This window comes from Molossus molossus, unplaced genomic scaffold, assembly GCF_014108415.1.
Source record: "Molossus molossus isolate mMolMol1 unplaced genomic scaffold, mMolMol1.p scaffold_m16_p_3, whole genome shotgun sequence".
Lineage (NCBI taxonomy): Eukaryota > Metazoa > Chordata > Mammalia > Chiroptera > Molossidae > Molossus > Molossus molossus.
The window spans coordinates 110,711,518-110,738,185 of NW_023425366.1; the positions used below are offsets into that span (position 1 = coordinate 110,711,518).

The 26,668-nt window shown below is 48.6% G+C and overlaps 1 protein-coding gene across 21 annotated transcripts in view; it reads right to left on the reverse strand.

Moving 5' to 3' along the window:
• Window positions 1–26,668, reverse strand: part of SNX29 (sorting nexin 29) — a 526,970-nt gene that overhangs the window by 350,436 nt on the left and 149,866 nt on the right. Inside the window, exon 15 of one of the 21 annotated variants that reach the window (XM_036280954.1) lies at window positions 1,002–1,021. The exons of 19 other annotated variants lie outside the window; for them this stretch is intronic. In XM_036280954.1, the coding sequence (XP_036136847.1) occupies window positions 1,018–1,021 (4 nt within the window). In that variant the 3' untranslated portion in view covers window positions 1,002–1,017. Of the gene's footprint in view, window positions 1–1,001; window positions 1,022–16,650; window positions 16,675–26,668 lie in introns of those variants that run through there. One more of the 21 variants, XM_036280953.1, reaches the window with a different exon arrangement.

Below are 26,668 nucleotides of genomic sequence, written 5' to 3' on the forward strand. Positions count from 1 at the left end.
CCACTGGAATCCAATTTCTCAAGAGACAGGGAAAAACAACAAGCACTTTCCTTTCCAAAGGAGAACGGTGACCTCACAGCTGAACGCTGGCCAAACGGCAGTTTTCCTCGTTCAGCCAGCAAAGTTCAGACTTCATTACAGGGTCCCTCGTGAAGTCACACATTCCCTTGGAAGCAAAAGAGACGGGCATGGAGCTAATGAGCCATGTGGGGAGTTGTGACAGAATGTCCCTAGTTTACCACCATCACTGGTCACCGGCTGACCCCACAGGAGAGACCCACAGAGCAACCCAAGGACAGACGAAAGCACTGTCATTTTCAAAGTAGGCCTTGAGCTTTGTTTTGTAAAACAAATACATCAATAAATAGCCCAAATAGACCAATAATTAGTTACAGTTATTAATTCACAGGGTTCAGTTGGACCATGAACTCTCTGGAATCATTTAATAGAAGTCATTAAAAAAAATAATAAACTAACAAAATAGAAACAAAAGCATAGAAAACAGACTGACAGCTGTCAGAGGGAGGGGTGTTGGAAGGGAGGGGTGTTGGAAGGCCAGGTGAAAAAGGAGAGGGGATTAAGGGAAAAAAAAAAGACCCTCATAGACACAGCAACAGTACGGTGATTACCAGAGAGAATGCAGGGTGGGGGGAGATAGAAATGGGTAAAGGAGGATAAATAGTGACAGAGACTTGACTTGGGGTAGTGGACACACAATACAATATGCAGATGATTTATTGCAAAATTGTACACCTGAAACCTATATAATTTTATTAACCAATGCCACCCCAATAAATCAATTAAAAAAGTTAAATAAGTAAATACATAATAAGATGTCCAGGTTTTAAACACACATACTCACGTAGGCAGACATGCCAACTCTGATGTCTGAAGCTATTGGTGGAAGTTCTTAAATAAACAGAGGGCCTCTGACAGAGGAAGGGCCTCAAGGATTTTGAGTTTCCATGAGCTGTGGCTACACCACAGTTTGCCGTCTGGTCCCCTCACAGACAGCAGTCACCTGGAAGTGGGTGGGGAAAGGATGTGATGATGCAACGACCCAAATGACAATCAGCCCATGGGATGCAGCTGTGGATGTCCTGTGCCTTGGCCCTTCCCTCACCACCTTCACCCGGCTGGCTCCTCCAGCTTGAAGGCCCAGCTCAGCAGCCTTCTCCGGCCCTGGCACTGCGCGGTCTGGTGTCCTCCTCTGTGCTCCCACGCCAGCCGCTTGGGCGCTCGCCACTCCGCACTCCTGTCATGGCTCCCATTTGTCTCTCCCGCTAGACGGGTTGCCCTTCAAGAACGAGAGCTCTGCCCATTTCCCGCTGTATCCCGAGTACTCTAATCAGTGCCCAGCACACAGTAGATGCTTAATAAACATTTATTTCATTAATGAACCGCGCATCTATTTCATTGCACCTCCAAACCACATTTTTAACCATGTGCCATGTGTATTATACTACCACTACTACCGATAACGACAGCTGATAGTGACCAAACATGTTAGTGCACTATGGTAAGCACTTTATACAATTCTGCTACACTTCTCCCAACAAACCCCCAAGGCTGCCCTACTCCACAGGAAGGACAGGGGCCCAGAGAGGCGAGGCAAGAAGCCCAGGGTCACACAGCCACTGTGAGCAGAGCTGGCTTACTCTGGGCAGCCTGGCTCCAGACCCAGACTCTAGACCATCACTGTCCCAAGTCTGCACACACTGCTCACCTGTGAGCCACCCTCAGGCTGTGTAACTACATCCTGTGGCACCTATGCTAACAGCTTCCTTAATACTTTCTTTAAATTAACCCACTTTTTACACCATCATGTCCTAAGCAATAGAATCTGAAAAGTCACACATTTAATGATTATGTTTTATTTTCTAAAACTCAGTCAAATACAGCCCTGGCCAGGTAGCTCAGTTGGTTAGAGCATCACCTCGATGTCCCAAGGTTGCAGGTTTGATCCCCAGTCAGGGCACATACAAGAATCGACCAGTAAATGCATAAATAAGTGGAACAACAAATCAATGTTTGTTCTCTCTCATGTCAATAAAAATTTAAAAATTAGAATTTTTTTAAAAATTTAAAACTCAGTCAAGTAAATGTAGTTATGGAAATTTAAACGTCTTTATTTGGCCATGGCCTGTTTGGCTCAGCAGTTAGAGCATTGGCCCTCGGACCAAACAGTCGTGGGTTTGATTCTGATCAAGGGCACATACCTCCATTGCGGTTTATCCCCGGCCCTGGTCAGGGTCGTGCAGGAGGCAGCCAGTTGATATGTCTCTTTCACATCGATGTCTCTCTGTCTCTCTCTCTCTCTCTGCCCCCCCTTCCCTCCTCCCATTCTCTCTGAAGATTAAAAAAAAAATCAATCAAACAATGCATAAATAAGTGGAGCAACCAATCTCTCTCCCTCTCTCTTTCTAAAAATCAATCAATAAATAAAAATTTTTTTAAAGTTCTTCATCTGAATAGCAAGAACATTCAGTGACTCTACCAGCACAGGTGGGGCGTGTGTTGGGCAAGTGAGGCCGAAGGAGGGATACACACCTTAGGAAGCAGCTCTTGTTTCTGCTCTCAGCAAGAACATTTCCTCCATACCTGTGTTCCCAGGGGGCTGCCCTGAGAGCTACCTCCCACCTCCCTCAGCTCCAGGGATGGGTGTGTAATTTGGAGCTGGCTCAGGCCATCACCCTCCCCAACAGTAGAAACCAACTCAGGGCTGGGCACACATCTGGCCCCAACATGAGACAATGAGAGTCAAGCCTGAGAGTTGACTACTGAGAGCCTGGATGCTCTGTCTTGCCTGTTGGACACAAAGCCAAGAAAATGGGAGGTCTGCCTGCCAGTGGGAACTGTCAAGGAACGAGGCCCTCACAGAGAGGGTAGCAGAGGTGGACCCTGGACCCAGTCAGGCCTAATGCCAAACCCACCCGGTCACGGGAGCCCATGGATCCCCTCTGTGCTTCAGCCAGTCCGCATGCAGTTTCCGGGGGCTCCCCATCCAGAGCCCTCCGTGAGGCACAGCCCCTCCTGAAGCACTCAGGGAATCGCAGTTCATTTTTAATATTTGAATGATAAAAATAGGCCGAGAAAAGTAGGCTGATAAAAACTGTTTAGCTGAGCAAGCATTTAGAAACTAAAGGATTGACAATTTTGACTACATACATCACTCTTCCCTCTCCTTGGGCATGAACGAGTTGACCTGAAACAAAAAATGACAGGCAAGTTATCTTTTCATGCCGGCAAATCGATGAACAGCTTGACAAGCCATGCATGCACCACCAAGTAACTAGAAAGCACAGTGCGATAAGGACAAAGGTGTTTGCAGACCGGGTGTCACTCAAGCGACTCTGTGCTTCAGGTGATTACCCAGAAAAGGTCTGTTTGCAAGACTGAGTGATAATGGCGCAAAAGCAAAGACAAGGGCCTCCTCTATTCATATGAAATTCTGTGTGAAACCATCTATTTTCCACTTAATAAGAGTTAATGTCTCTCCCAAAGTTCTGATAAGTGCTCCTTATCTGTCCCTCAAAAGACTGAACACGAAGAATTTTAATTCATTCCGATGGAGGCAAATTCACCGTGGGAGAAATTAGTCAAAGAGGCAGGAATAAACACACTCCACATGAATTTCACTGCCCAAAATAAGACAGTCCCATGATTAAAAACAAGCCAAATGCTCAGACTGCTCGTATCGCCTTCGAGTGCCAGCCCATTTCGAAGTGAGAAGTTTAAAAAAATATCATCAATCAAAAAGGAACACACTCGTAAACAGTACTAAATCTTCTCAAAGTTGTAACACTGGGCTGGAAGGGAAAATGTAGCAGCTAAACCACTAAAATCCTCAAACCTCCACAGTCAAGAATTCCCGACTACATCCTATAAATCCCCATTATTCACCAGCTCACCATTGCACAGGTTTTCTTAAACTGGTGTAACTAGCATCCTATTAACCAGAGAGCTCCATTAGTTGGAAATGGTGTTTCCCAAACTCCTTACAGTGGCTTCCATGATGGGGCTCCTGGCGGCCTCACCAGCCTGCCCGCAACCCCTTCATGAGTTCTGCTCTAGTCACACTAGCCTTCTGGACATGCTTACACACCGCATGCTCCTTCTCACCTCAGGGCCTTTGCATATGCCCTTCCCTCTCACTGGAACAGTCTGCCCCATCCTCCCTTCTCCTCATCCTTCCAACCTCTGCTCCTCTGTGCCCCACCACCATCAAAAGGCCTTCCTAACTAAGGAAGCAGCAGCTCCCCACCAAATGCCCCCACTAACATTCACATCAACCATCTTTTACTATCTTCTCTGTCCTTATGCTAGTTAAAATCTTATGTTTCAATTTCTTGTTAGTCTGTCTCTCTTCTCCATGCTACCTGAATGTCCAAACCTGACCACATCTGCTCCCCAACACACTGCTCACTCCTTGCACCAGGAAAAGGTACCACCATCTATTAAGCCAGAAACAGAGTCTGCATCAGCCTACCATCCATTCTCTCCCACATTGAGTTCCAAGGCAGAGAACAGACCCCAGCCCTAACTGAATATAAATTCAGCTTTGACAAGTATCCCTTCCCCTGGGACCCCACCCCAGACTAAGACCCACTCTTGGACAAGAAGCTTCTAAACAGTCTCCCTGTCTCCTGCTACCACCAGCCCTTCCTGCCCACCCCTAATACGGCTTTGAAGATGCTTCTCTAATCATGTTAATTCAACTCTGCCTCCCTCTGTGACCCTGCACTGCCTACAGAGCAGTGACCAAACCACAAAGCACACCTCCAGGCCTCTCTGCGACCTGGCCTCTGTCCAGTCACGCTCCTGTCCAGGCACTCTGACACCTGGGTTGCAGAGCCCGGTCCCTCAAACTCACCCTTCCTTCCCACCCTTCTCAAGCCTTCCTTCCTGCCACCCCACCTTGTTCCACCTGCCAAAGCCCTAATCATCCTTCAGATGCTGAGGGTTCCTCCCCAAGGGTTCCTCCTGCTTCCTTCCCAGCGCAATGAGCAGATCCACCTGTGCGTGCCCAGGCAGCGACCACCTCTCATCAGAAGCAACACGTGTTGGACAATAAATATATGCTGCCTGTTTTCAGAGCCCCAAGGGCAAGAATTTTGTCTTATTTTACCATTGTGGCCACTGTCCAGCACAGTGACCTACACAGAGCAGGCGTTAAGTATCTGCACGCGGGACATTTACTGCACTCCTCAGCCTGGTGACAGGCCCATTCAGAGCGCCGGGCCCAGAGTGGATGAGACCAGGCTCTCGAACTACGGCCCACAGGCCAAATTCACTGTGCTGCCTATTTTTCTCATTCTTTAACAGCTTGATGGAGATACAACTTTCCTACCACAAATATCTACTGTTTTTGTAAATAAAGTTTTATTGGAACACAGACATGCCTGTTCATGTATTCATTCTTTGTGGCTGCATTCTGGCTATGATGGCAGATGTTGCAACAAAGATGATACAGCCTGCTAAGCGAAAAATATTCATTCACTCTCTGGCCCTTTACAGAAAATGCCTGCTACTCCCTAACCAACTTAGGAAGGCGGGATACCCTGGACAAGGCCAGCAGGCCAACCAAGAAGAGAATGGTCTGCCTATCCCAAGAGCTGCACTCTCACAGGGTCAGAAATGAACGCACTCACGCTCCTACCACGTGTGGTCCAGACACCAAGACCAGTTGCCCCCCCAGGGTGTCCCAAACAAGGAGCAAAAAACAGGAAACACGGGACACCAACACTGTGCCACAAGTTCCTTTTCAAGTGCTCAGTAGATGGTAGCTATTGTTAGAATCTGATTTTACTGTGCTTAAAATGCTCGTGTACTTTTCCCACCTTTTTTTATTGAGATATAATTCACAATTCACTCTTAAAGGTGCATAATTCAGTAGTTTCAGTACATTCCCAAGTGTGTACAATCACCGCTACTAATTCCAGAACACTTTCTCACCCCAAAGAGACACGTGTACCCATCAGTAGCCACTCCCAACTGCCCACTCCATCCCCAGCCCCCGACACCAGTCATCCACTTTCTGTCTCTACACACCTGCCAATTCTAGACACCACCTATGCATGGAATCATAAGGGCACCAAGCTTTCTTTAAATGCTTGGTGTAAGACCATTCCTCTGGCTGGGGCCTTTCAACGTTGGTGGGCTGGTCAACAGAGAGCATCCGTCCTCTGAGACGTTACCCAGGAGGCAAACTCAGAGGCTAAAATAAACTCGATTGTAAATCAAAAGCGAACTAAGGCCAAGCATTCCGCACCCAGGAAGAGTTCTCCATGTGAGAACGGACATTTTCTCCTGCGATGCAAGTCCCGGGAGGAAGCGCCTTGGAGGCAGTTCTCAGAGGGCCAGCGAGCTGGCGAGCAGCCGCGTTGCCATGGCTCCAGGCCTGCCATCACGCCAGTCGTGCTCCTCCCGGCCGCAGAACCATTTCTCCGAGAGGTCTGGCCCGTCTACCCTCTCTGGAAAGGGTCTTCTTAGGGTTCAGAGACAGGAAAGGTAAAGAATAGATTTTCGCTAAAAAACCAACTCTGATCAGGCATGGTTTCCAAGACAGGGAACTAAGAAGATGCTGGGGCTAATCCAAGACTTCAGGGATTGATGAATAATGCCTGCCATGAGCATGCGGTGCAGAAAAGGACCTTGTATCTTCACCCCTCTCTCAGATGCTCATCACAGGCAATGAGCCCAGCAGCCACGGGGCATGAGTTCTCCTAATCAGCAGTGATTTTTATTCTCCTACCGCTGAGGTCAACTGCTCTAATTAACACTCTGCTGTATCTCCAAGGAGTTGTGGCCCCAACACATTTGGTGAAACTTTGGCATCATCTTCAAGGAGGAAGTTTCGTCCAAAATATCTGAAGCCAAAGCTTAGCAAATGAAATGGCCAGAGTGCTCCAGAGCTTCTGTATCTGCTCTGTGCTGGGCTCTGGCTGCCAGGAATTAGCTGTCACCTGTGTTCAGAGAAGCCAAGCCCACAGTGCACTGAGCCCTGGTCCCCAAGAGAATGAGCAAGGGGGGGTGGGGGGTGCACAGCCAGCTCCCTGTCATGCTCTGCAGGATACGCCTGGGGCTGGGGATTAGGCAGGACCGGGACTAATCAGGCAGGGAATTGTCACACGCTTACAGAGCTGCCGGCTGCTGCTGGGAGCCAAAGATCTTTGTTGGACTGGTGTCCTTGCAGGGTCATGTGGAAGCGACATTTGGTCTGACTCTAAGATAATGAACAAGATGTGCTCCCCACCAACACCCACACCCTGTTATCTCCAGGGTTCTCCTGGCAGGAGGGTTGACCTAAACCCAGCAACACTCTTGATCCATTCCCGGTGGCTGGAGAAACATAGGCAAAGAAGACTCTTGTTTTGACTTAGGGTCACATCAACAATTCCTGGGCACTAATTAGTGGCCCGTACTTAGTAGTCAATAACTGTGTGCTGAGCACGAGGCTAAGGGAGCCCTGCTTCATCCTCACCCCCCCCCCCCCATTGTACCACTGAAGGAACAGGCTCAGAGTTGCCCAAGGTCACGCAGCAGGAAGTGAAAGAACGCCTCCATTCAGCCTAGTGGCGCACACTGCATGGTGCCTGTTGGCCAGAACAGGGGAGGCCACATGGCTTGTGACCACTCAGTGTGTTCATGCTGGTGTGGCCACTCCAGCAGGATAAACTAGAGAAAGTCCCGGCCCCAAGGTGCTCCCAGGCACCTAGCTCAGTCTACCCTCTTATTTTCCACCTAAGCGTGGCACCGGCCTCTACTCAAAGGCCAGTGGAGGGGCCCGGGTCCTTCAACCCAAGCCAGACCCTCCCCTCCACTTGTTCATGGCCGCATCCTCGGCTCATCTCATCCTTGTGCTCTCAACAAGATGAACATGCAGTAGCACTTATGTTAGCTGTTGCTCCCAAAGGCTTACTAAATGCAGGCTGACTTAGCCTGCAGATCACTGACTTAGCACAGTATTTTTCTAACAACATAATACACAGAATATTTCCAAGCACACACAGACGCATAATTACACTGTCACAAACCTTCTAACCAGACCCATTTCCTCCCGAGATGGAACTTCCTCTTCTGAGCAACACAGTGGCAACAAGGGCCAGAGTGGCCTACGTGGAGCAGTGGGAGTCAGCACCAACGGGAGGGGACGTCCAGGGTGCAGACTTCAGGACGGGGCACCTGTCAGTGAGGATCAGTGGCGGAAGGGTGCGGGGGTGGGTTGTGGGGAGTAAGTGGGCAAGTCTTGTTCAAGTTACATTCACTCATTTCTCAAATACTAAGATGGCAATCATCTGTCTTGTGTTAGCAACGGGTTCAGGCCTGAGGGTGGAGAGCCAGAGGTGACAGGAAGAGCCAGGTCCCCTCTCTCGTGGGGCTCCAAGTCTAGGAGAGGAGACAGACCCTAATCAGAGACACACACACGAATGTACAGTAAGTCCTCACTGAACATTGTCAATAGGTTCTGAGACTTCAAGGAGACCAACTTAAAATGAAACTGATTTTATCAGAAGCTAATTGATATAAATAAGAGTTAAGCTCCTACAGCATCTCCAGCGTTATAATGAAATGACATCCACCGAAGCAACACTGATCAAGGACCTGCTGTGACTGTAAACCAGAGTGAAGGCTACAAAGGACAGCCTGCCCCATCCCCAGGGTCCCAGACCGGGCAGGGAGGCCAGCGCCTGCGGGGCCTGGGGCTCAGGAAAGGAGACAGCACACCCCGTTTGGCCACACAGGCCTGCAGATCAGTTTCCACCTCTAGAAGTAAGTCTGCTTGCTCCCTCTCTGGGCAATTACGGTAAGCCTGCTGCCGCATTCCCCCTAAAATCCACTTATCCCAGTACTTTCTGACTTCTAGGGAAGCGCCAAAGAGAGAAAAACAAACTCCCAATTATTCACATGTCAAAGTCTGTGAAAATAAAAAAAGGACTTTACATCTAATTGTTCTTAATGCTTTAATATAGCCGGTCCCAGCGAAACACCTCCCAGCGGTTCCACCTTCGAAGCAATAGAAAATCATCTCGTAATTCACACTCGAAGGAGAGCGCGAGGGAACTGGCGCACATCAGACAGATTGCCTTCTGGCTTTCTTCAATTTAAAGCCCAACAACTTGTCTTCCTGTCAGTGTCTTGTGACAGAAAACTTCTGGAAAAGCTGCGCTCCAAGTTCCCACAGAGACTAGGGGAGAGGTGGCACGTGGGCCTGTGAGCAGAAGCCTTCGGCCTGCGCTGAGACCGAGGTCCCGGGAGCAAGGTCCAGAACCAGCCACACCCTTGGAAGATGAAACATCCCTCCTTACAGGTGAAGATGAAGGATGCGGCCCTTTTTAAACTATCACTATCCCAGACTCAAAACAGTCAGGGCTGAGACAAAAAAAAAATTTTTTTTTAGGAAAGAAATTTTTAATTAATTTATTTTTATTACAGATGTTCCTCCTTTTTCCCCACTGACACCCTCCTCCAGCCCCCACCACCCCCTTCACAGTATTGTTGTCTGTGTCCATTGGTTATGCATATAAGTTCTTTGGTTTATCTCCTCCTATCGTCCCCCCACCCCTACCCCAAGGTTTGTCTAAAAAAAATTTTGTAAATAACACTAGTCAAATGCCTGGCTGGTGTGGCTCAGTGGATTGAGCATCACCCCACAGACTGAGAGGTCCCGGTTTGATTCCGGGGCAGGGCACATGCCCAGGTTGCAGGCTCAATCCCCAGTAGGGGGCAAGCAGGAGGCAGCCAATGGATGTTTCTCTCTCATGGATGGTTCCCTCTCTCTCCCTTCCTCGCTCTCTAAAAAAATTAATAAAATTCTATTTTAGAAAATAATAACGCTAGTCACAGACAGGACAACAGAGACACACTGGCAGTCACATGGTACAGAAACCCTCCTGATGACCATGAAGGGGGAGGGCAGGGGACCTGATGGCAGAGCCTGGAGGCAGACGGAGCTCACTCCCCAGCCCCGCCAGTGTGTGTCACCCTGGGCGAGCTGTGGAACCCGGCACCCTCCTATAAACTGAGACAGCCGCAGTACCAGCTCAGTGTCCGCTGGAGGACTGACCGAGTTGATGTATTTACGTGTGACAGCACAATTCCTGCTGCACAAAAACTCTTGAAAAGAAAAGAAAAAGGTAGCTATGAAACATGTGTGCCCATAATTAATGGGCAGCATCTGTTCCAGGGACCTATGGGTGTGCACTGTGTTTGGCTCTCAGCCTGACACTGTCACCAATTATGTTGCTGCCAGTAGAAATTGGTCTCTCAGTGCAGGACACGTGGAAAGCTGGGAGAAGGCCTGGCCGCCCGCGGCTTGGAGACGTTGGCTCACCCATTTCATACATGAGCAACCTGAGGTCCAGAGAAGGTAAGTGATGCACTCAGGCTTACGCAGCAAGGAAAGGGCAGGGTTTCCAAACAGTTCGGCACTGAAGTCCCGGGCAAAACCCTGATGTGACCACCTGGAGGTGTCCTGACTTCCCAATCGGTGGACCAGTTTCCTGGCTTGGATGTGGAAGGTGATGGCTCAAATGCGAGTTTGGGACTGCCTCCTAACAGGGAGGAATTATATAAACCAAGGATTCTACAATGCGATGTCTACAGTGCATTAGTTATGAAAATAATGACTACCATTGGCATGGCTTCTTCTGAGAGCGTGAACTTCTGCCAACAACGCAATTACAAAAAAAGAGAGAGAAGGAGAGAAGGGAGAGAAACTCCCCTTTCAGTGCCTTTCCCCAGAGGCGAGTGCTCCAGGCCTCCAGGCACAGCCTACAGAGGGGCTGCGCTGCACAGCTGCCCCCTCGCTTCACAAGCACTGGCTGAGCAGCTCCAGTGTGACGGGTGCCGGGGAAACAGCAGTGGCCGAGCAGGCCCGGCCCGGCCCTCACTCAGCTGACATCCATGACTGGAAGGACATCAACATCAAACAAAAGCACAAAGTCATACCCAAGAGGAGGCGGCACAAGAAAGTGTAAAACCAGAAGGGGGTGAAAGACGAGACGGGGGAGAGGGAGGGACACCTGCTGCAGACAGTGCTGCCCCCTTCAGAGGGGAGGAGCAGCAGCAGCCAGGCAAAGGCCTGGGCAGGCCGCTCCAGGCAGAACAGCAGGAGCCTCAGCAGGAAGCAGGAAGGCACGAGCCGGATCTCGGATCTCCAGGGCCTCACAGGCCACAGAAAGGAGCATGGACTTCTTTTTTCTGGGTGTAACAGAGATGACATGGGCTAATTTACACTTTTAAGAAGTGAAATCAGAATTGATTCAGACAAAACCACCGCAAAAGTTTGAGACAACTGAAGATCTTTGAATTTAGAAACTAGATGATACCAAAGGATTATTGCTAATTGTATTAAATGTGAGGATAGTGTTGTACAAGGGTATTTTTTAAGTCCTCACCTGTTATATAGTTTTATCAATAACCAATATTTGCAAGCAGTAATAGTGCCTAGGATTTGCTTTGAAGGCCCCAGCAAAAACAAAGCAGCAGTGCCGGGAACAGCGAAAAGAGTGATAAGATGTTGATGACTGCTGAGGATGGTCACGGGCACATGGGGTCACAGGTACATGCTGTTACACTATTCTGTCCACTTTCACACGTATTAGCAAAATGCCATAATGAATAAAAGTTAAATAAGAAACATAACTATACAAACACTAAAAGCTTCGCTCTACTGCAGCGGTTCTCAACCTGTGGGTCACGACCCCTTTCACAGGGGTCGCCTAAGACCTAACAGTAGCAAAATTACAGTTATGAAGTAGCCACGAAAATAGTTTTAAGGTTGGGGGTCACCACAACATGAGGAGCTGTGTTAAAGGCCATGGCATCAGAAGGCTGAGAACCCTGCTCTACTGCTGTGTGGCAGAGGCAGAAAGCCTTCTTAGCCTGGTGAAGGACCTCTGAGAGCCAAGGTCATATCCTTATTACCAATGAACCTGGGAGGAACACCCGGGTCAAATCCCGCCTCACAACTTCCATCCCAGTGCATCAGCTAAATGACCACATCTCTTGCCCAGCTGAGCAGTTTCCACGTTATAGATGGAGTCCAAACGGGCCTGCCTCCATCTGCACGAATGAACCAAAATCACAAGCTGTATCCCCTCTGGTGACCCAGGGAAAACCTCCTCCCCTGGGCTTGGGGCCGGCTGACACGGTGACCGTGGTGATTACAAAGGATCGCAGGTTCCACACACAATCTCAGGATGCGACCACTGGCAACAGTTAGCTCATCAGCTGACTGTTCCTGGTGGTGACAACCTGCCACAGGGAGCGTGTTTTTAGAGCTGTGACTGTCTCGCTCTTCAAAAGACTTGCCTCTCAGCAGCTTCGGGTCAACAACGAATGTTCAGCTCAGGAGCAAGGTGAAAACCCTCAGTGCAAATGCCGGTGCCAGCAAGGACCTGGGTTGGACCTGGTCTTCTCTTTGGAGGAGCTACGCAAACACTTCATTTACATCTTGTTTATCCTCCAGAACAGAATGGCTAGCAGGGAAACTCATCAGTGCTGATTCTACCTGCTATCCCACCCTCCACCTTCTCTCTGGAATCGCTGGCCCTGCTTAGATGTGACCAGCACCATCTCCTGCCTGAATGGCTCAAAAAACCTCCACACCCAGATGCACCCTTTCCAAGACTTGCCTCCTTCCATCCGGTCCTCCATGAGGCCCGGCAGAGGGAACTGTCCACAGAACAGACCTCATCAATCACCCTCCTCCTCAAAGGCCTTTGCTGGTTCCCCACTGTCCCCAGGCAGGGCCAGACTCTGAACTGGGGCCTCTGCAGTCTGTCCCCAGGTCGCCCTTCCAAACTGTCCCTAGTCATTCTCCAAACATACCCTGGACCGCTGGACTCCAGGACTCCGCGCGGCGGCTTTCGTGAGCTACCTGCACCTTCCCCAGTGCCTCACCCTAGTGCAGGCCTCTCTCCCTTTGACAAACTGTTCTCTCTGCCTGGAAGGCCCCTCTGGGAGCTTCTGGAACACAGAAACCATGTCTTCGTTATTTTTGGATCCTTGGCACCTAGAACCATACTTGACTAAGATGGCGATAAAGATCATGGGATTGATATGTAGACAGTTAGACAGACATGGGCAGAGTAGGAAAAGCTCAGGGAAGCAGCAAAACCAGAGGTACAGAAGGTCACCAGGGCCGAAAGCCCAGGTGCCCAACAACAGGCAAAACTGGAAACGTAAGTATTGTAGGAAGGGACCTTGCCACCAGGGTGACCTTTCCGCCCCTAGCTTATCGCTTGGTCATGTGGGAGGCCCCCTTAGAGAAGGGTCAAGGCAGCCAGAGAATCGCTTCATAAGACTCCCTCATATGACCACTCCCTTAAGCAGTAAGTCCTCAGGACAATGAGGTTCTGATCAATATGAAATAACTTTTTTTTCATTTTTTTTTTTATCCTCACCCGAGGACATTTTTCCATATTTGTTCAGATAGAGTGGGAGGTAGAAAGAGAGAGAGGAACATCGACGTGAAAGGGACACATCGAGTGGCTGCCACCCGCACGACCCAACCAGGGCCAGGGACAAACTGCAACCGAGGTACGTGCCCTTAGCGGGAACAGAACCCAGGTCTCTCTGGACCACAGGCCGATGCTCTAACCGCTGAGCCAAATAATTTTAAGAACAAAGCCTCAGGTCTGTTGACCACAGAGCCAGAGTTTGATCAAACTAGAGATAACATCTCGGCCTCAGTTGTGTTTCTGCTCCAAGTGCAGAAAAGCAGCGAAACCAGAGGAAACAATGCCATGGTAGACTTCAGGATCAGCAGCAATGACTAAGGTCCCCCTGTCCCGGTGCTGACCAATCAGTAGAGACCATGACCCTGAAAGGACACACCTAGAAAGCTGATGAATATTCTATTGAGATCCTCCCCTGAAACCTCCCCTAGAAATCTCCACCTTTGGAAACAGAAAAAACCCCTTAAGAGTGCCTGCTCTCTCTGGAGTGCACCAGCACCTTCCCCCACCTCCTTCTTTCCCGGAGACGCGTTTTCTTTGCCTTTCTCTCTCCTAAGCTCCAAGCCCTTCCTTTTCCTCTGTAACTTGTTTCCTGAGTCCACACAGCCCAACTGGCTCACTTCTTCCATGTCTCACTTCTTCTACCCCTGTGACTTTCTAAATAAATTTTCACTTATACTTGAGTTCCTTGGCTCTGAATTCTTTTCTTAGCCAAACTCCAGGGCCAAGGTCTAACATCTGGTGCCATTTCACCATTAAGAGGGATAATACGTAATGGTCCCCATTCATTAGCCTCCTACACCTAAGACACCACGCCATGTTTCCTTACCCACATTATATCATTTTATCCTCACCATCACCCTTACGGAGGTTCTGTATTATCTCCATTTTTTTTAAATTTATTTTTTCTTTATTGATCACTAGAGAGAAAGGAAGGGAGAGGAAGAGAGAGATAGAAACATCAATGAGAGGGAACATCGACTGGTCGCCTCCAGCATGCCCCCCGACTGAGGATTTGGCCCACAACCTGGGCATGTGCCCTGACCAGGAACCGAACTGGTGATCTCCTGGTGCATGGGTCGACACTCAACCACTGAGCCACACCGGCTGGGCTGTATTGTCTCCATCTTATGGATTTTTTGGAATTGAATTTCATAGAGCTAAAATAACTTGGCCAAGATCACAAATGCTTAACATAGGGATTTGAGCCAAGGTCTTCCTAACTCAAAGCCATCCAGTCAATCATGATGGGGACAATCTGATATACTGATGACCACAGAACAGAACCTAAGCCACCTTGTCATGCCAAGTAGCAAAAGAAGTGAATTTTTCTAATAAGAGTTTACTACGTGCAAGGCACTGATGATCACAGACCATTACTTGCCTTCCAAAATACCTGTTCTTCCTTCTTCTGTTTTATTTAGAGTTACAATATATTCTTTTTTTTTTTTTATCCTCACCCAAGGACATTTTTCCATTTTTTGTTCAGATAGAGTGGGAGGGAGAGAGAGGAACAGAGAGAAAGAGAGAAACATCGATGTGAAAGGAACACATCGAGTGGCTGCCACCCGCACGACCAACCAGGGCCGGGGACAAACTGCAACCGAGGTACGCGCCCTTAGCGGGAACCAAACCCGGGTCTCTCAGGACCGCAGGCCGATGCTCTAACCGCTGAGCCAAACCGGCCAGGGCTAGAGTTACAATATATTCTACTAAAACACAAACACACACACACACTCCTCAGCATCTCGAGCAGAGTAAGTTCAGGCCCCTGAAAGGTAAGAGAAACTGTTTTGAGTGACTTGTGGATAACCTCCTTAAAAGTTAGCACACACTCTTCTTTCCCTTCCCCTGGTTCATCCTTCCTGCCGCCTAGAATGCAGATGCAATGGCTGGGGCTCTTGCAGCCATCTTAGACCATGAAAAGACCTTAGAAACAGAAGCCAAACACAGCAGAGCAACAACACAGAAGTAATTGACAAATACTCATTTGTTTTCTTAACAAATTTTTAAGTTCTATTATGTAGCAGCCATTGTGATCTACCACTGAACAAGTGAGCAAAGGCTCTTGCCCTCAGGAGGCTTATAACATAAGAGAAAAAGGCCGTAATGGTGACTATAATAAATAACAGATGACAAATACTATTGAAAAAAGTAGAGAAAAATAAGGAGAGCTGATAGTGCAGAGAAGAGAGGCAGCACGATGAAATCTGACCAACAAGAAGATCTCACAAGAGGCCGTGAAGCCACTTTGGGAAAGGAAACAGCCTCGGGAGATGGAGAAGAGATGTGGAGATCATGGACCGAGTTCAACCACAACAGCGCCTTATTCCTCGTCACCAGAAAGGAGAGAACTGGACTCAGAGGGAAACCTGCTCCACCCTGGACGATCATTTGTAAATGGTCTTTTCTCTAGGGTTCACAAGGGGGGCTGTAGCTCAGTGGGTGGTATTCACGGACCTCTGCTCTCCACTTCGCTCCACGCATTTCAGCTCTCAGCAAAGTTATATTTGGAGCCGAAGTAAGACTGCATTTGAAGACACAGTTCACTGCTGAAAATAAACGTTTGTGTGATGATTGTTTGGCAGCAGGAGCAGTGTGACGGCAGGCTGAGCGTCTCACACGGCTGCATTGTCTACGTTTAGCACCAGTATGAACTCAGTGAACTTTTTTGTTTGCTCAGTGAACAAAAACTTTGCAAACTTCCAGAATCACTAGACTTGACAGTTGTCTCTCTTTAAACCACATTACTGCAGCTGCCAAGAATATCTCCCCTCCGCCGAGCTTCCTGTTGTTCCCCGCTCCAGCTCCAAAATAACCAGAAGTTGCTTGGCAGTGATGTCATTGCCATTGTCACCGCCTGCAGGGCATTCACAAGCTGGCTATATTCAAGACCCAGGCTTCATGTTCAGTGACATGGAAATTGCCACCTTGTGAAGCGTACCGGAAAGGCAAGGTTGGAAAAAGCATTTTCTCCGAATAACCAGGTTACAACGTCTGCCTCTAACCAGGGTGTTAAACTGAGCAACAGGCTCCAGCCCTGGGATCAGCTAATACCAGCTGTTCATTTCAACCGTATCTCACAAGTAACACAAACCCCGACATTCACCTTGCAGCACCGTCTCTCTTCCAATCGTCCTCCTTTCGCGAGCTTTCTGTTATCCCTCAAAACCATTCTGTTGTTTTTATTTACTCCTCTAGATGTCTTTACCTGTTTCTCATTAGAAAAGACAGCAAATGGAACATTAATGAATGGTAAATGTATTTCTCTCCCCCACGGGTAATTAGCATAACCTTTTAATAAGTGTTCTATCAGATTTATTGGTTTTGATCATTTTTTATCTCCTCCCATTTCCATGCTTTGACAGGGAAAAGCGATGAGCTAAAGCGATGTCTCAAACACAACTTTCTCCCTCTTCCCTTAGCAGCTGCATGTTTTCTGCATCTTGATGAGACACCCAAACCCATGTTCAGTGCACATCTTTTAGGGAACACCTGGCACCAACTACTAATGGCTCTGACGCTGAACCATTCAATGTGGGCACGTGCTTCAGAGTGCAGATGTTCGCACACATATACCTTGCTGCTTACGCCCTAAAAATTTTAGTTCATCAACAAGATCTGAGTCTTTGATTGGATTCTGGAATCAGAGAAAATAAACAAGCATGTGGTTTTCTCCCATGCATGCATCTGCTTTAGGAGATGTCACTCTACCTGTTCCTGTCCATCATCTCCATATGGAAAAATAACCAGAAACTTCCATCGGTCACAAAGTTCTGAAAGGCTTGTGAATGAAGGGATATGGCTCTCCACTGCTCATGGTGTTCGAGAAGGTGCGTCCATAAATGCAAGTTCAGACGGGAACACATTTGGCATTTCCATTCTCCTATCTGTAGGGGTTTCCCATGTCTGTGCTCCCATAGGAAAAATCGGCCAGAAAACCATTCAAACCAAGGATCCCTTCACCCTCCACACTTGCAAAAAGCAGAAGCTCAGAGGTGATGAACGACAATGGAACCGGCCCGGTCCTCCAGCCTCAACCTGGGGCTACAACAACACACAGCTTGTGCCATTAAAACATTCGCATCCTTTGCCCTGTGATCCCACTGCTGGGAATACATACTGAGGAATGAAACTGACAGAGGGGAAAACGAGCTACAGACACGAAGAGAGCAACTCAATCTTTGCTACAATCTCAAACACCAGAAGCAACTGAAACACTAACCTACATGGAAACCGCTAAGTAAACTGTGCTGTGCTATACAGCCATTAAAAATGACACTGACTGGCCAGTTTGGCTCAGCAGTAGAGCATCGGCCCCAGGACTAATGAGTTACGGGTTCAATTCCAGTCAAGGGCATGTACCCCCATTGCAATTCATCCCCGGCCCTGGTTGGGGTCGTGCAGGAGGCAACCAGCGATGTGTCCCTCTCACATGGATGTTTCTTTCTCTCTCTCTCTCTCTCTCTCTCTCTCTCTCTCTCTCTCTCTCTCTCTCCCCATTTCTCTCTCTCTCATTCTATCTGAAGATAAATAGAAAAATATCCTCAGATGAGGATTAAAAAATAAATAAATGACACCAAGCCCCAGCTGGATGGCTCAGTTGGTTGGAGCATCACCCTGTACACCAAAAAGATTTCAGGTTCAATTCCTGGTCAGGGCACATACCTAGGTTTCAGGTTCAGTCACTGGTCAGGGCACATATAGGAAGAAACCAATTGACGTTTCTCTCTCACATTGATGTTTCTCTCTCTCTCTCCCTAAAATCAAGAAACATATCGAGTGAAGACTTTTGAAAAAATGACACTGGGGTAGGCCCTCCACAGACTGCTGCAAAAATATCAAGTGATGACTCTCTTGAAAAAGGTTTTGGCGATATGAATTAATACAGACACTTGTTCCTTCTAACACAGGAACTCCACTTCTAGGAATCTTGAGAGAGAGAGAGAGAAAGAGAGAGAGCGCGTGTGTGTGTGCGTGTGTGTGCGTGTGTGTGTTCATGGGCCTGCTACTCCTAGCAGGCGGCATGGGGAGGGAAGGTTGGGGAAAGCACTGTATGAGAAACAAGGGCAGATCCCAACAGAAGTCCACAAGGCCCCCAAAAGTGATATCCATACATGTGAATATCAAGAGAAAATGCTTACATGACACTCTTTTTAAAGCAGATCACCCACTTATAGATTCAGAATGATTTGAATTATGTAACATGAATAATGAATATGTATACTGGGACACAATGCCTCATAAATAACAAATAAAACACATTAAAAATAACTCTGTCCAGGTGATTTTCTTCTTTAAACTTTTCTGTTCTTCCCAGACTTGTGGGTTGTAATTTTTTCATTATTTTTATAGTCTAGGGAGAGGAAAAAAATCTCTATTTCGACATAATTTGAAATCTACCTAGAAATAAAAGAAAACATAAAATAATGGAATAAAATTGCATGTACATGCTCATGGTTCTGTAACTATGTAAAAATTGTATTTAAATTGACGCCCTGGCCAGTTTGGCTCAGTGGTTAGAACGTCGGCCTGTGGTCCGGAGAGACCTGGGTTCGGTTCCCACTAAGGGCATGTGCCTTGGGTGCAGTTTGTCCCCGGCCCTGGTTGGGTCATGTGGGTGGCAGCCACTCGATGTGTCCTTTTCATGTCGATGTTTCTCTCTCTCTCTCTCTCTCTCCCCCCCCCCCCACTTTATCTGAACAAAATATCAAAAAATGTACTCAGGCCCTGGCCAGTATGGCTCAGCGGTTAGAGTGTCAGCCTGCGGTCCAGAGAGACCCGGGTTCGGTTCCCGCTAAGGGCACGTACTTCGGTTGCAGTTTGTCCCCGGCCCTGGTTGGTTGTGCGGGTGGCAGCCACTCGATGTGTCCCTTCACGTCGATGTTTCTCTCTCTCTCTCCCATCCTCTCTCTCCCTCCCACTCTATCTGTACAAAAAATGGAAAAAATATCCTCGGGTGAGGATAAAAAAAAAAAAAAAATGTCCTCAGGTAAGGATAAAAAAATAAATAAATATATTGATTAAAAGTAAAATAATTGTCATGCTAGGGTTGTGAGATTTAGGGCTCTTTTCTCCAGTCCAGATGATTATGCTGGTTTTACAACTTAAAGGTCATTGTTTAAAGCATGAAAACAGCTTTCTGGAGAACGCTCAGGCTGCGGGTCATGGCGGCACCTGCCCTAGACCCACCCCTGTGCATCTTAACCCGAAAGCGTCCAGCTCGCTGCTGGGTGAGCAAAGCAATGTTGTGCTCATGTTAAAAGCTCGCGTGCAGATCCTTGCAAACCCACCAAAAGCAAGTCATGTTGTTTATAGTTCACTTTAAAATAAAATCACAAGCCAAAATAACAAATGTTAATAGCGCTAGTTCTTGCAATGGATCACAGCATTTTTTTTTTCATTTTTCAAACAAATCAACAAGCAAACACTAACTCCCAACTCAGTTTTGAGATAAAAATCACAAGTGCCTTCATCCAAGAACCCCAGCGATCTCAAATAACTGAGCTTCCCCTTTCGGATCATTGTGCGCACTGTTTGAGCCTTGCGCGTGCTCTAGGGACCCGCAGCAGCAGCTTATTAGAAATACCTACCAGGCCCCTCCCAGACCTGCTGAAACAGAGTCTCAAGTTGGCCAGGATCCCCAGGTGCGCTGAGAGGCGCTGCTCCAACCCAGCAGCTGTCAAACCTGGGTGCACCCTGGAATTACCTGAGCAGTGTGGGTCTCACCTCCACAGATTCCAACTTAATTGGTCTGGAGGGCGGCCTGGACATCGTTTTAAAAGCTCCCCTGGTGACAGTAATGTATAGCAAAGTCTAAGCACGGCAGTTGGCTCTTCAACCCAGAGACGTCTTTGTTAGCAAGTTAGTTACGTCTGAGCAACAGTAGGCTAGATGAACTCCAGAAAATGACTCTTTGCAGCCTTGAATAGAAGACTAATTCACTTCCACAAAACCAGTAATAATAACCGTGGCTGGCTTTTACCAAGCACTTACCAGGGCACTCACTGTGCTTAGCACTTTCATGTATCAGCTCCTACACAGTGTCTATACGGGAGAGACTATTATTATCCCAGTTTTCCAGACGAGAACCATTAGGAATAACATGACCACCTGAAATCACACAACCGGAAGCGGGAGACGCATCTGAACGATCCTCAGAGTGACAGCCTCCTGAAATTGTGCACCCTCGTGCCTCACTCACCTTTCCCCAGGTCCCATCCCTGAGAAGTAGGGCCCAAGTCCAAGGCTGGCCCCACACCATTACACTATACTTCCTTCTCACAATGGCCACCTCAACTGGAGCATAGGGAATTGTCAGCCAAAAGGTTAAAATCTTTGTTTATATAGTCCTCCCTCGATTGTCAACATCTGGAGGTTCGAGTCAGCTGCATCTTGTTTATCTCTGTTGACTTGAGCATAATACGGAATAGGTATTTGATGAGTGAATGAACAAATATAAACAAAGGGGCAGATGCTGGGCAGGAGGGGCTAGACTCATCTTTCACTGGATTTCAGCAGCAGACTCCAGGAAAACTCCTAAGCTGTCTTGTCTCACACCCTGACATATCGTCTCACGCTCATTCTGGTCCCACCCCAAGCACTCAACTCTCCTCGGCTGCCTGGTGTAAGTCACTCAAGACCCACGAGTGGCTGACAAGGGCATGCTGAAAAATGATGATGAGCACAGCTCACGCAGCGATGAGACTCTGCCAAGTGAGAGAGCTAGCAACCTTGGGGACGCGAGCTTCATGCCCAGGGAGAAGTGGGGGACAGGAGAACCAGGGTGGGTAGGGATGTACAGTAGGAGCTCAACAGACAATACAGTGTGGTCAGGGTTCAGCCTAAGAGTGAGGCCACTGAAAATGGACCAGAAGGCTCCAAAACATAAAATGCTGATGGTACATTTGCAAATGGTATTGAAAATGGGAACACTGGGGAGAGAATGAAGGCAATGATTTTCACTGGGGACCCGTGCTGCCTTCTAGAGCTGGAGACACCGATGTTTCACAAGTTCCACGGTCTAAGCAAGGCAAAGGTGTGCAGACACTGCTGCACATCACGGTGCTGACGGGGCGCTACCGCATCTGCGGAGTAGGGCCAGGGGTGCGAGCTCTCCTGAAAGGCCAAGGCCGTCCCACAGCCAGGAGCAGCCTGCACCCTGCCATACTTTCAATTGTCCCGATGGCTCTTCGTGTAGGAAAAACTTGTTCATAATCTCAGCCTACAATCTAGTTCACTTACTGTACACTGCGTATACTCGTTTTTACCCTAGAGTCCACCCAGATGCTGCTCTTCATTTTCCATACTGATTATAAAGAATGACTTATGATCTTCTTACTGCCTTTAAATCCAAACTTATGCATTGTAAGTAGATGCAAGCCCTTAACCACCTCATGTTTTCTAGCAAAACCATGCCTGGCCAATAGATATTAAAATCTACTTTCTATTATAAATTACTTCCCTTTTCTTTCTCCTTCATATTTGAGTTAGGATGTTATACCAATACTTTTTAAGTTAGTTGTATAGGTAGGTTATATTAGCTATGAATTTCATTTCAGGATAGTAAAGGGGGAGCTCGTTACCAAATGTTTTTATAAGAAAGGAAATACTGCCCTGGCTGGTTTGGCTCAGCAGTTAGAGCGTCCAGAGAGACCCGGTCCGGTTCCCGCTAGGGGCACGTACCTCAGTTGCAGTTTGTCCGCGGCCCTGGTTGGTCGTACGGGTGGCAGCCACTCGATGTGTCCCTTTCGCGTCGATGTTTCTCTCTTTCTCTCTCTTCCTCTCTCTCCCTCCCACTCTATCTGAACAAAAAATGGAAAAAATGTCCTCGAGTGAGGATAAAAAAAGGAAATACTGATTCTGCTGAGACTAAGAACTTCACGTGTAACGATGCCAAAGTAGCTGGATTCAGTGCCTGGAATGAGGTCAAATTATTATCGAACATTAATATCCAACCAAGACACATGAGAGAGAACACAGTGCAGGGACACTGGGCGACAGGTGAGAATGGAAGTCAGGGTCCCATTGAGTGCAGCTGGCTCAAGAGTGACAGCAAAGACCCTGCACCGGGGAAACCTAGGGCTCGAATGTGATGAGCCCAGTGCAGGGAGCATGCGCTGTCCTTGCCCACCCAGCATTCAGCTCCGTCTGATGGCAAGAACCCTAATTTTCCTCTTGAAGAATGGCATCTGTCCCCTGTAGTCAATGAGGAAAAGTCAGCCACCTCCTGGCTCCAGGGGGTGCACGTGACCCAGGCCGAGCAGCAAGAAGAATGCATCCCACTGGGGAAATGAAAGTGACCCCCGAGACTTTCTCTGCGGCATTCGGGAAGAAGCGCTCTCATTCCACAGGGGCTGCCCAGCTGACCAATCTGTGCCTGGAGCTGCTGGGGGCTCTCTGGTCATCACAAAAGAGCAAGCCTGAAAATGAAGCTGAGACCAAGGGACAGAGAGGGGAGACGTGGAATGACACAGGTCCTACCTGACCCCTGAGCCACTGGGTCCAGCTGGGCAGACAGCTCGCTCTTGTCCTGAACTTTTCAGTTCCACGAGCCAACCATCTGCACTTTCCATGAGCCAGTTTCTGTCACCTGCCACTAGTAGTTCTCACTACCTGCCTACACTAAGTGGTAAGAATTAAATGGAGAACTGAGGGATTCGCAGAAAGCCACAATTCCCCAAAAAGTGACCAGAATGTAGTCTTAGGGCAGGTGATGAGCATTAGCAGGTCTGAAACTAAGCTCAGAGTGACTGTATTGTGCTAAGAGAAGAAGAGCCATCAAGATGTAGACAGAGCCAGCATCTCCCAATGAGACTCAGACCAAGTGACAATGTCACTGGTCCCATGGTCCATTGGCTCCCTCATTTAGCAAACATTCCAGAGTCTCTGCTGTGTGCCAGGCACTGTGTTAGTTACAAGGAAAATAAACAAGGGAAGCACAAAGGCATGGTCACTGACTTTGTGGAGTGCAGTCTCAAAGGAAAGACAATACAGATTTATGACGGCCAACACCATACTATGGAGGAATACTGGTCCCCATGGGAGGACAGCACAGGAGACCTCAGCACAGCCATGGCCAGGCAAATGGTAGGTAAAGCCTTTTGTGTCAGTGGGTGCTCTTGATATAATAAGAGACAGAAAATCAATTCAAACTGGCGTAAATAGCAAAGGGGATTTACTGACACACAGAAGTGGAAAACCTGGCTTCAAGGGGAGGTTGATTCAGCAGCACACTGACGTCATCAGACCCAGTTCCCTCGGCCCCACCCCTCTCCATTCCAAGCTGCAGCGTTCGCTGGCCCTAAGCCTGTCTCCCACATGCTGGTAAAATGAATAAAGCAGGTCCAGCCTTTACACCTTCCCAGCAGGTGCTCCAGAAGAAGGGAGCCAACCTAGACACCCATGTCCGAGGGACCATCTTCCTCTGAAGTCCCAGCAAACTTCCAACCAGGTCTCCCTGGCCTGAATTAGATCATGTGCCCATTTTCTGAAGTAAATCCAATGACCACACCTAGCTGAGTCGAGTCTGAACCAATCACTGTGGAAAGGAGACAGAATTATCTTGACCAGATTAGACAAGTCAGGGCTGAACCCTGGCGCTTAGGAGACTTCAATGCCCACCATCAATCAAGAAAAAAAGAAAATTCCAGCCACAGCTGGTCCTCCAGTGTGAAAGAAATGTCAAGGGGGCTTTTATTCTGTTTTTTATTATTAATTAAATTATTTTTTTACAGATGTTTCTCCTCACACACATACCCCCAGCACTGTTGTCTCTGGCCATTGGTTATGCATACACACATATAAGTTCTTTAGTTTATTTCATCCCTCCCCTGTCCGCTTCCTCTGAGGATTGTCAGTCTGAACTGCATTCCTGTCTATGTCTCTGAGTCTGTTTTGTTCATCAGCTTATTTTGTTTATTATGTTCCACAGATAAGTGAGATCATGTGGTACCTGTCCTCTGATTGGCTTATTTCGCTTAGCCTATAACACCAGGGGGGCCTTTAGAAAGACAGTCCAGTGTACCCACAGCAACTCCTCTTCTCGTCAAAGAACCCCTTCTTCCTCCCCAACTCTCCGTCCATAAACACGGGCCTTCTGAATCCGACAATAAAGCACATGTTAATTTTTTGAAAGACGCACAGACGAAAACCAGGCCTTGTTTCTGGTCTCTACTCATCCTGAGAGTCAAGTTTCCTTGTTTTACAGGCAGCTTTGAGACATTCCTCCAGAGCACGTTTCACTTACGACAGCACTGAGCCATGAGGACTTCTTAGAAGAATGACAACCTCGCCCTTCTTCCGTCTCTGGCGCAACACTGTCACCTTGGCGCCGGGACTCACAGTGTCCACTGCCCCAGCAGTACTAGCACAGGACGGTCTATTCTTGGAACGCTCGCCCCATCCCCTCTCCCACGTCCACGGCAGGCAGCGCCGATCCATACAGCACTTCTCGCTGAGCCAGATGAGACCCCAGAACCCTTCGCAACCCGGACCCCAGCAGCCGCTCTGAGTGGGCAACAGGATGACCCGAAGAGTGTGCACTACCGCAGGGCAGCTGGCAGGGAAGGGCCCAGACTCGGTCCCCAAGGCCATCCCTCAGCCAGGACAGGCTAGATCTCACGTCGGTATCTCCCACATTTGCCTTTTTCAACTCTGACCATTCGCTTCTTGTGATTAAAAAAGAAAAACAGTCAATGCCATTAGATGGACACTAAAGAGATTTACTGTCCTTTTCACGGAAGGCAGAGGCTTCATATTTCTCCAATAATTTGTTTAAAGGCATAGACTGAGCACTAGGGCAGAAACGGGGACTTACAGCCTTCGTAGAAAGCCAGTAAAGGTCCCTGAGGGGGGCTGGACAGAGTGACGTCAGCAGGGCTCCTCAGGCCCCGTCCCGCCTTCCCCTACAATTGTGCGATTGTGCGGCATGGCTCTGTGTCACAGCAGACTGCCGCTCAGCAGCCCAACAGGGAAATATAAACAAAGGGGCAGATGCTGGGCAGGAGGGGCTAGAAAAACAGCACCAGGAGGAGCCGATGGTCAGACGAAGGCCAGTGGTGAAAAGTTCCAAGATGCATTTGCAGAGGGAAGCTGGGTCAGGAAAGAGCCCACGGATGGGGCCTAGCCTCAGCACCCCTAGCCACCCGCGGGCGAGGCACCGGCTAAGGAAGCAGGGACCATCCACTCGGCATTTATGACGGACCCGAGCTGCACTGACTGCTTCAGGAGCATCGCTCAGTGGGATGATCTGCCACACAATCCTGTGGGGAAGCAGATCTGACAGGATCTACCTGCCCACGTGATTTACCAGCCCGGGGCTCTGGCGAAGGTCAACCCCGGCCTTCTGCTTGCTCCTGGCCACAACACGCCCAGTGAAGAGTCTTCCTAGAATGTTCTACCTAGAATGTTCAGGAGAAGGAGAGGCCCTCTTGGCAGATGTGTGCAGAGGCCCCGCCTAAGGAGGAGCTAACACGCAGAGGGCCAGGGCCAAGAGCGGGGGGAGGGCAGTGCTGACCACCCTGGGGCACCCGGGCCCAGTGACGCCTGAAGAAAGTGACCAGTTCCTTACAGCAACACAAATGCCCCTGTTGATCCAACGTAATTTGGTTGGGTTTCTACTGCCAAAACCATATTAGTTAAGACTGTTATATCGGGACACGGTCACAGCACCCTTATAGGAAGTACGGAGGGCGCCCGTGCCACCCACTTCCTTCTACATTTTTAAGCAGATGAAGACCCAGCGGCTTAGATGGGGAAAGGAACGGCTCTGGTCACACAGCTGACAGCAGTTCCCAGAGGTCCTCCACAGGAGAGAAGAGCTGTGACCAAGGAGCAGGAGTAGGTCAGTCCCAACATGGGAGAGGAGGACGAAGCCTTGAGCGGGGCTCTGTCCAACCGTCCAGTGGGCGGCGCTCGCATCCTTGGGGACTCACACAGCCTGGATGTCTCTTCCCGGAGGGAGCGGAGAGAAAACACAACTTGCTGCAATCCCCTAACAGCCGCACTAGGAGCATCAGCGGTCCAGACTCAGAGCACAAATGAGTGAGGACCAGTGACGAACTGGCTCAAGTAACAAAAGGAATTGATTGGCTCATGTAACTGAAATGCCCAGAGGAACAACACCTTCAGGAAACACGGGGTCCAGAAGCTCAAATGATATCATCAAGACCTGTGAGTCTCTCTCCGCCTCTATTTATCCACTG